This window comes from Acipenser ruthenus, chromosome 51 (assembly GCF_902713425.1).
Source record: "Acipenser ruthenus chromosome 51, fAciRut3.2 maternal haplotype, whole genome shotgun sequence".
In the NCBI taxonomy this organism is placed as follows: Eukaryota; Metazoa; Chordata; class Actinopteri; order Acipenseriformes; family Acipenseridae; genus Acipenser; species Acipenser ruthenus.
Genome location: NC_081239.1, coordinates 2078114 through 2088659, shown reverse-complemented (window position 1 = coordinate 2088659; position 10546 = coordinate 2078114). Strand labels below are relative to the sequence as shown.

General features: G+C 42.1%; 1 protein-coding gene across 2 annotated transcripts in view; it reads left to right on the top strand.

Annotated features, from left to right (window-relative positions):
* The first annotated feature begins 336 nt into the window (after nt 1-336).
* The window catches only part of LOC117967868 (mitogen-activated protein kinase kinase kinase kinase 2-like), a 39599-nt gene continuing 29389 nt past the window's right edge, over nt 337-10546 (top strand). Inside the window, exons 1-3 of one of the 2 annotated variants that reach the window (XM_059015926.1) lie at nt 337-702; nt 8242-8299; nt 9279-9369. In XM_059015926.1, the coding sequence (XP_058871909.1) occupies nt 610-702; nt 8242-8299; nt 9279-9369 (242 nt within the window). In that variant the 5' untranslated portion in view covers nt 337-609. The remainder of the gene's footprint in view (nt 703-8241; nt 8300-9278; nt 9370-10546) is intronic. The other variant, XM_059015927.1, reaches the window with a different exon arrangement.

Below are 10546 nucleotides of genomic sequence, written 5' to 3'. Positions count from 1 at the left end.
AGTCTCTGCTTAAGAGAAGGCCGAAGACATGTCAAGATAACTGACTGTCCTATTGGCTATATTACATTCACACACTCAAATATACACAGCAAATAATGTACAGTATTACTGTAAATAAAAACGCAGACACAGTAAATATCATCTGTGGGCTGTCATAAGTTCACCCTAAACATACAGTAGTTAAACATTTGTATTAATTGTCAGTTTGTTTGTTTTTTGGTCGGTAACTTCCAGACAGCAGACAGCTCGCAATCCGCGGGGTGAGGAGGACGCTGTCAGGGTGAATTTCGGCGATATATTAAATTCCTCGGGGTGGCATTCTTGTCAACATCTTAAAGAAAAAGCGAAGCAGAAAAACCACAACAGCGTCGTTGCTAATACTGTTTCGCCCGAGTTCCTCTTTATGTTAATAACACACACACACACACAAACCGACAGTTTGACAGCAAAGGCGCGCTGTGTGAGCTACAGCAACAACACTAAAACACTAGCTGCCATTTTCGAAGCGGTCTGATATACTTCAAAGGGCAAGCGTTGACTCGGTTGCAGAGACGAACATGAATTTCTCGTGAACACAAAAAAAAAGAGGATTAATTCCCAAACAAAACGATGGATGCTATCGGGGTGTCGCTTTTGAACCCGCTGGATGACTATGAACTGATCCACCGGGTCGGGAGCGGAACTTACGGGGATGTCTTTAAGGTCAGGTGTTTAATTATTTCCCCCCCCCCCCCAACCCTCTTACCCCAAGTTTAAAAGCAACAATTACAATAATAATAATAATAATAATAACCTCAACTATTTGTGAATTCTTCATTTTTTTAAATGTGCTTCAGCCATATTCTAAGTGTAGTGAACGGTACGTAATTTTAAACGCTTTGTGAAAATTTGTTATCGTTTCAGAATTAATTTCATGAAGCCTGTCACTAGTTAGCGTTAGTCCAGCTTCAATAAAGGTGCTTTTGTTTTTCTAACTTATTGACAAACGTAAGAATTTTTGCTTGGTTTACGCAATTAAATTCTGTTTTTAAACGCTTTCTACGTGAAGCCTGCGTATTGTACGTTTTTGTCTATATAGTATCATATTATTTACTAAAGCGTTTTCATTTATAAGTACTTTTTTCAACTCTTTCTCAGGATGTAGGTATTCTGTGCTACAGTAAACCTCAAAGCATTTCACTTGAGGTATCACTAACACCTTCCTCAATGAATCCCAGATCCGCTTTACTGCAGCTGCCTCTAAAAACACTGTTGTTTTCGTTTTGTGTTATTTTAAAGCCGCATAGTCGAACAATCTTGTTCAAATAACATATTTCTGGCTGGATTTTTAGGACACTCTTCCATAATTTAGGTTAGCTTAATCAGCAACCATACGTTGTTGACATACCAGTTTGTTTACATTAGCTAAGCTAGTTTGAGCTGCAGGCACACAAGCAGCCCCCTCCTTGAAGCTTTCTGGTCCCTCTATGACTCTGTGCTGAAACAGCCGACTACCTTCAGCAGCGGGAGGTGATATGAGTACCATAACACTGTTATTTTTCTGTATAAATTGAACATTTGAAAAGAAAAACATCCAGGAAGCTCATTTTTACCATGGCCATGGTCTTCGTCATGCAATCTTCCCCATTTCATTTTTAAGTTTCAAAGTGTGGTTGTATTTTTCAAAATTGTTTTCCCTGTGCTTTGCAATGCAGATTTCGTAATGTTTATTTGAGCACATAGGCCTAAATGACATTATTGTGCTAAATACTGTAGTCCACTTATCCAGTTGGGGTTGAAACTTGGTGTAATGTCATTAAGTTATTGGAGGTATCAGATTGTGGGATGTCTCGCTGTCTGTAGATCCATCCGTCTGTCTGTCACACCCATTATTACATTATTATTATTATTTGTTTATCAGGGCAGCAGTGTGGAGTTGTGGTTAGGGCTCTGGACTCTTGACCGGAGGGTTGTGGGTTCAATCCCCAGTGGGGGACACTGCTGTTGTACCCTTGAGCAAGGTACTTTACCTAGATTGCTCCAGTAAAAACCCAACTGTATAAATGGGTAATTGTATGTAAAAATAATGTGATATCTTGTAACAATTGTAAGTCGCCCTGGATAAGGGCGTCTGCTAAGAAATAAATAATAATAATAATAATAATAATAATAATACTTAGCAGACGCCTTTATCCAAGGCGACTTACAGAGCCTAGGGTGTGTGAACTATGCATCAGCTGCAAAGTCACTTACAATCACGTCTCACCTGAAAGACGGAGCACAAGGAGGTTAAGTGACTTGCTCGGGGTCACACAATGAGTCAGTGGCTGAGGTGGGATTTGAACCGGGGACCTCCTGGTTACAAGCCCCTTTCTTTAACCACTGGACCACACAGCCTCCTATTTTACACCCATATTTTACATCTTGAAGTTATTCCACATACTGTAAATCAGTCAATTTAATATACTGCGCCATGGTACTAACGCATAATGCCATCTAGGTCTTAGATTCCACTCACCCAGTTTTCAATAAACTATCCATTGCCATTTCTTATTCTGTACTATACTGTGCATACTGTCGTTATCGTCTTGTTTTCTGTCTGTCAAGCAACACTACAGCTGTAGCCAAAAGTTTTTAAGCACCTAGAATTTTAAGATTGAGGCATAATTAAAAAAAAAAACTATATGAACATAATTTAGATCTTTTATTGAACAGAAACTACAGAAAGTCTACCGGAAGCCGTAGTATTTCATGTTAGATTTTGAAACGTTTCCATTTATGTCAGTTTTTGTCGTTAAGTATATGGAAAACCACGAAGCGGTGTGTAATTCAGTATGTTAACGTAACATTATTCAGCAGGCTTGACTTTATGAAGCAACATTAGTTAATTCTGTAGGGTGATGCAAAACTTTTGGCCAAAGCGGCACGTGGTGAACTACAAAAAGGATATTGCTGCTCTAGAAAGAGTGCTAAGAAGAGCGACCAGAATTATCCCGGGTTTAAAAGGCGTGTCGTATGCAGACAGGCTAAAAGAATTGAATCGATTCAGTTTTGAACAAAGAAGACTACGCGGCGATCTGATTCAAGCATTCAAAATCCTAAAAGGTATAGACAATGTCGACCCAAGGGAATTTTTTGACCTTAATAAAGACAAGGACCAGGGGTCACAAGTGGAGATTAGATAAAGGGGCATTCAGAACAGAAAATAGGAGGCACTTTTTTACACAGAGAATCGTGGAGTCTGGAACCAACTCCCCAGTAATGTTGTTGAAGCTGACACCCTGGGATCCTTCAAGAAGCTGCTTGATGAGGTTCTGGGATCAATAAGCTACTAACAACCAAACAAACAAGAGGGTCCGAATGGCCTCCTCTGTCTGCTGTGATGTCATCCCGTGCACAGTGATGTCTTCCCATGCACCGTGATGTCATCCCGTGCACAGAACTCACAGCACAATTCGGAACGTTAAAAACAACTGCTTTTAGGTTTAATAGCAGTGTCTGAGTTTTTGTTATAATAAGCTAATATGTTGCATCTAAGTTTACCATAGTAAAAATATAGCAAAGCATAGTGAAAGCATAGTAAAGCCCAGAGAGGTATGGTAAAGCATATTCATAAACTTGGCAAACCACAGTAAACTATGGTAAATACACAGTATAACTATGGGGAGAACTGCAAAATGACTGTGCCAATTTTCTTATCATAAGAAAAGTCATATCACACAGTTTGAGCTGTGCGGTCCTCTCACCCAAACTGCACAAGATTTCTTACACAAAAAAGTGACACCCTGCTCACCACATCACATAATAAGTTGTAGCCCCATGCAGCTAGCATGTGGTGTGTCAGATTTGCAGGTGATTGAGGGTCAGGGAGATACTTGCAGGGCAGACGAGTGGAGGGATCTGATTTGGTTTCATCACTGCAGTTGATTTGATAACCACATGGTGGAGGGGCTGTGGCATTGATTACATGATGTTAAATAAAAGATCTAAATTATGTTCATATAGTTATTTTTTTTTAAATTTATGTCTAAATCCTAAAATTTAACTTCTGGCCAGAGCTGTACATTCAACATTTTACAAAAAAACACCTGTAAAGCTAATAGCATTTCTTTTTTTTTTATTTGGAATCGCCAATTATTTTTTCTAATTTTCTCCCCAATTTGGAAAGCCCAATAATTTTTTTTATTTCAACCTGGCTCACCGCTGCTGCCAGTGATCTCCAGGCTATAGGGCGCATCGTGCACTCCACGCGGAGCTCCTTTACCGGGTGCGCCACTTGGGAGCCCCACTAATAGCATTTTTAAGATGGCCTTCAATGTAAACAGTCTTGTCATGTAATCTTCCACTTATCATTTTGTGTAAATAGTGTTGTATTTTGAATTTGACAGGGATGGGGTTAAAATCCCTTCCCTGGTTGTATGATGTGAGAACTGACTTTAAAACTACAGAACTGGAACGTTTGAGGCACACTTTTGAATGTCTGAGATGAATGCAGGTTTTCTCCAGGGCAGTTTGGGTGAAGCGGGCTGGTTCTGGCTGCTCGGACTGCAAAATGATGGCTCTGATAACAAAGTTATAAAGCTTGAGAACTGAGCTTTGTTGGTCTGAATAATCTCTGCAGTCCACTGAAGGAGTTTTGAGAGCAGGGTTCGAGTGAAACGCTTCATCAGTAAGCAGGGGTTTTAGTTCAGGTGTCATTAACTGGTACCATCGCTCAGCCAGCCAGCCATTGAGTAATAACAGAACAGCTGACCTCTATAGGAAACCATGGGAGAGCAGTGTCCGCTTGTCAGACAGTAAAGAGACACACCCAACACACCACATATTCACTTATTACACAGCACAGAAACAGACGCTGGGAACGTTTCTTTCAACTTTCGTGTCCTGAAGTTTGTGCAGTTGTGCACAGGATGGAATTGTGACATCCTTGGCTATGAGTGGTTGATTTCTCACATGTGATCTTTGATTGCACAATATTTTGCATTTCGGGAACCATATTTACAGAATATTGACACAACCGGGTTCAAATAATAAGTCGTTGTGGTTGATGCCCCTTCGTATGATACAGAGCCATTGCTTTGCCATTGTAGCGCCACTGTCTGTGTGTCTGCCTCGCTGTTGAAGATCATTTGGGAAGGGTACAGTTTGCATATTGTTGAATCATTCGGCCAAAGGCTGCCCTTTGCTACCATTGCCCCTTCAGAACCTTTTATTGTAGTGCCAATGTCTGTCTGCATTGCCACTGAAGATTATTTTGGGTAAAGTTAGGATTCTACCAATAGTCTCTTCTCATTAGCTCCCTAATACTTGTGCTACCATTGTCCCTTACTACAGAACCATTGCCACTGTCTGTCTGCCATTGAAGATGATTAGGGAAAAGTATAGTTAACATACTGTGGTCCAATTCTTCCAATCTCATCCCATTGTGCAGTAGCTGCTATACTTAGCCCACTATTTCCTCTTTGAGAGCATTGCAATTGAAGATAATATGGGGGTAGGTTACATAAAGCAAATTAAATTGTGGGTTATCACATTTTTCCAGGACACCCTGCTATTGATTCGGCTCAGAGTGTGAGAGAAAGGGAGGAAGAGACAGAGAGAGAGAGTTTGTGTGAGAGACGTTGATGGCAGGAAACCCACAGAGGAAGGCGAGGAAGGAAGACGAAGCATCTCTGAGAGGATGTGCTGGTTGTTATCATCCTGAGAACTGACTTCAAATAGAGCAGCTCAGAAAAACAGGCCAAAACTGGGCTGGGTGCGCTGCGTTAGACCTGAGAAAGAATCAAAACCGGGCTGGGCAGCGCTGGCTTCGACCTGAGAAAGAATTCACTGAAATAAGCCAGTGTGGTGGATGTGTTTCTAGGGAGGCCATTTTTACAATGCCTTCCCTGTCTTGGTATTGCAGCATATCATTTTTGTTATAAGATTTTCATATTACATGGCAAAAGTTCATCTCATTCTAAGGGTGTTCATATGGCAAGCTTCCTCAATGTTATTTTTGCTACTCAACCCTGCTCCATTGACGCTTAATAGAAAGCCAGTTCTGGAGTGGTCAGTGTCCCATGATCACTTTTTTTTTTTTTTTTTTTTTAAATTTAGTAATCACCAATTGATTTTACCCCATTTTTCACCCAATTTGAAATGTCGAATTGCATTTTTAGGCTCAGCTCACCGCTACCACCCCTGGTCTGACTCGGGAGGGGTGAAGATGAACACACTCTGTCCTCCGAAGCGTGTGCCGTCAGCCGACCGTTTCTTTTCACTGCAGGCCCATCATGCAGCCAACCCGGAGCTACAGCGTCGGAGGACAACGCAGCTCTGGGCAGCTTACAGGCAAGCCCGCAGGCGCCCGGCCAGTCTACAGGGGTCGCTGGTGAGCGGTGAGCCGAGGACACCCTGGCTGACCTAAGCCCTCCATCCCTGGGCGGCACTCGGCCAATTGTGTGCCACCCCCTGGGAGCTCCCGTCCACGGTCAGCAGTGGCATAGCCTGGACTCGAACCGACGACCTCCAGGCTATAGGGCACATCCTGCACTCCACTCGGAGAGCCTTTACCAGATGCGCCACTCGGGAGCCCTGTCCCATGATCTCTTGCGCGCTGCGTGATGGAAGTAAAGGAGGAGTTGAGTATCATGGTGTAATAGAATGGATTTGATCGAACGTTTTGAGATAGTGCCTTCATACTCGCCACACAGCTGTATTCTGTGATTCCCTAGGTCAGGTTCGACCCCTGGGGTCGTACAAGAAAAATTAAATCTTACTTGCTAGCTATTTAAAGCTGTCTCTGCCACAGAACAGAGGGAGGCTGTTCAGAAAGTAGAAGAACCTCCCTATATTTCTCTTTCTCTGCTTTGAAGTTCAAAGATTGACAGCTCTCTGCTCTTATACTCTCTGAACAGCCTCCCTCAGCTCTGTGCTGGGGGAGCAGAGAAAGAGAAAGGGAAGCTCTTATCCATCTGAACAGCCTCCCTCTGTGGTGGTGGAGCAGAGAAAGAGAAAGGGAGGCTCATACTCTGAACAGCCTCCCTCTGTGGTGGTAGAGCAGAGAAAGAGAAAGTCTCTTATACTCCAATCACTGCTTCCCTATCCCTGTGTGTTACAAACATTGTTTTGTAGTAAACCTGACTCCTGGCCCAGAGGCTGTTACTGAGGAAGCCCCACCCGTTGTTATGAGAGTGAGGCTTCCTCGGTCACCGCAGCAACCTACCCGCGCTCTCATTCTGAGCAGGAAGTGCTATGGCACAACAGGATGGAAAACAGGAAGTGCGCTCCATCACACCGCTGCTCACTTCTGAGGTCTACATCTTCTTAGGCAAGCATTGCAACGCCACGGCAACTACCTTACTGCCATAGCAACCGGGGGGGGGGGGGGGGGGGGGGGCAGTGTCTCTTAATAACCCTCAACCTTCAACAGTTTTTGTGCTGGTATTATTATCAGTATAATAATACAATTTGCAAAGTCAGAAAGCCAGCGCTGGCGCAGATTGATTTGAAATTTGATGCTGCGACATTCCAGAGTGCCTCGGTCTACTGTCTGATACAAGCCCGCTAGAGCTGGAAGCTGATTGGCTGATGGTGCTGAATCATTTTCTCATTTGACTTTGCACACTGATTATCACTGACTTCATTTAAAGGAGTGCTGATCAAAGCTTTGCAGTCCATTTTCTCACCTCATATTAGTGCCAGCAAAATGATCACTACCCCCTTTACAGGAGCATTAATCAAGACTTTAAAATCAACGTTCACACCTATTATTAGCGCTAGCAACATTATCAGTCTCTGGTTCCCCTTTAAACGAGTGATACGCTGATAACCAAGGCTTTCAGATGTATTTTCTTACCGGTTATAGCGTGCTAGTGTTAATAAGAGGGAAGAAAAGGGGTTTTAAAACCTTGGTTTGCTCGCCTTTGTATGTTTCTGAAAGCACAACAGAATTGACAGTAGCTGCAGCTTCCCTGTTTTAGATTCACTTCCTGCAGCAGGTCAAACTACAGTCAGGGCGGTTCCTATAGAATAGCGCCTCTCTGCTATCCCAGTGTGAGATAGGCTTACTGCTAGTACAACTGTGGCCAAAAGTTTTAGATTAAGTATATGGAAAACTACAAGCAGTATGTAATTCACTATGTTAACGCAACATTATTCAGCAGGTTTCATTCGACTTTATGAAGGAACATGAGTTCATTCTATAGAGTGATGCTACACTTTTGTCCAGAGCTGTACACTACCTGCCTGCTTATATATTTATGTCTGTTTCTCCTCCAGGCTCGAAATATCAAGACCTCAGAAATGACAGCTATCAAAGTGGTTAAACTGGATCCTGGTAAGAACAAAACATCACGATATCACGGGATGCAATAATAATATAATATTCAAACCACGCCAGGGCCTGCAAGCAAAATAGCTTCCAATCAGACAGAGAAAAGGAAAGGAAAGGAATATCAATATTGGAGCACCAAGGGTATAATAAACACATGGCTTTTTAAAAGAGCTCTAGACTGTTGCTGGTTCTCAGTGAGTAAGTGTGTTTGCACCTTTTTATAGTGCTGGGATAAAAATTACATAGCAGGGCACACACTGCTTGACATGTATTCAGTGACAGAAGAGTGCCATCTAGTGCACAGCACTGTACTGCGGTACAATGATAAATGCGATCCTTTATACAGCTCTGCCCAAAAGTGTTACATCCTCTAGAATTTTAGGATTGAGACATAATTAAAAAAGGAAAAAAAAAAACTATATGAGCATAATTTAGAAACTACAAATACCATAATAATAGGGCAGTATTTCATCTCAGGTTTCAAAATGTCACATTTATCAACTTCTGTTAGTTTTCCATTAAGTATATAAAACCACAAAGCAGTATGTAATTCAATAGGTTAACGTAACATTGTTCAGCAGGTTTAATCCGACTTTGTGAAGCACAATTAGTTAATTCTACAGGGTGATGCAAAACTTTTGGCCATAGCTGTGTGTGTTCACTAGATGGCGCTGGCTGTTTTATAAGCACTGCTGATCTAGCCTGGGTCACAGATGTCTATGGCAGGCAACTAGAACTGAAGAGCAGCTCCTAAGCACCTAGTCAGAGCACCTTAACACAGACTGATAAATAAATAACACCTCAGTGATTGAGTAATTGCAATAGAATCCTCTCAGAATGAATACAAACATCATAAAACATTAAGGGGGGGGGGCAGTGGCATTTGAACAGGCTATCTGCTGCTACACTTAGTTATAGAAACCTTGTTTGATCTGAAATGTGAGTCTGCTTACAGTTAAGAGCTGTGTGCTGTTTCTCGTAGGTGACGAGATCTCCTCTATCCAGCAGGAGATTACGATGATGAGAGAGTGCAGACACCAGAACATCGTGGCTTATTACGGCAGCTACCTCAGGTACTGGCATCAGCCCACATGTCGGATATTTAAATTATAAACTACTGGTATGAAACATCAGTGTATCTTAACTAATGGGTAATTCACATTGCTTATCTGTTTCATCCTTTCTAAAAATCCAGCCAATGTTTAGTAATGAAAGAGTACATCTGCCTTTACCTGGTTTTGAGCTGCTTTGAGCTTGTCTGGAGAATCCTAGAAGCCGGGACTGAGCATTGAAATCACATGATAGCGTTGCTTTTCAACTCTTCCAGACCAGCCTACAATAAATTGATATAGACAGAGAGAGAGGAGGTGGGACTGTGTTGAAAAGTCACATGATTTGAATGGAATGGGGAAGGCTGTTCAGTCCTGGCAGTTAGGATTCTCCAGACAAGCTCAAAGCCAGATTTAGAGAAAAATGATAAGAACTCAATATTGGAACAACAGCACCCAGAATCACTCCGAAATGTAACAGCAGTTTAAATGACATTAGAAGCTGTATACTCTGTTAAAGTCAGAATAAAAGGGGCAATGCATTGTATAGTAACTAAACCCTTCCCATATGATCTTCAATGGCAATGCAGACAGACAGACACTACAGTGGCGATGTGGCTCTGGTCTAAAGTAACAAACATATAGAGAGCAGCTACAATTGGATGAACTGTAAGATTCCTTCAGCCCACTGATTAGCTGAAACCTTTGCCTTCATAAATGTCTGATTGAGTTCGTGAAGTTAAATGCAGTTATTCGTTTTGATAGCGAAACACATGAATGGAGGAATGTGTAAACTGCAGCCTCCTCTGTAACTAAACTGTGATATAGAGCAGCATCTGTTTGAACACAGATCTTTCAGCTGATCTAAAGCGTGTGGGCTGCCACTGGTATGAGATAATGGACAATCCAATCTTTCAGCTTGCGTTTGAAATCTGAACGGCCGTCACATTTAACACAGAGACTGAGGGCGGATTTGATTAAATATGATGAATAATATCACCCCCCCACCCCCCCAGCCTCTGCAGCCAGAATGCTACTTCTATATTACAGCCAAATGTGCAGTTTTGAAAGAAATGCATGTTTTAGCAAACATGTGTTTTCATTTTAAAACGCGATATCTGGTACTACACTAGGTAAAGAAATCTCTGTTTACAAGCCATGCATTTAGACTGCCTTGCACTTCCTGGGTCATTTCATAAGC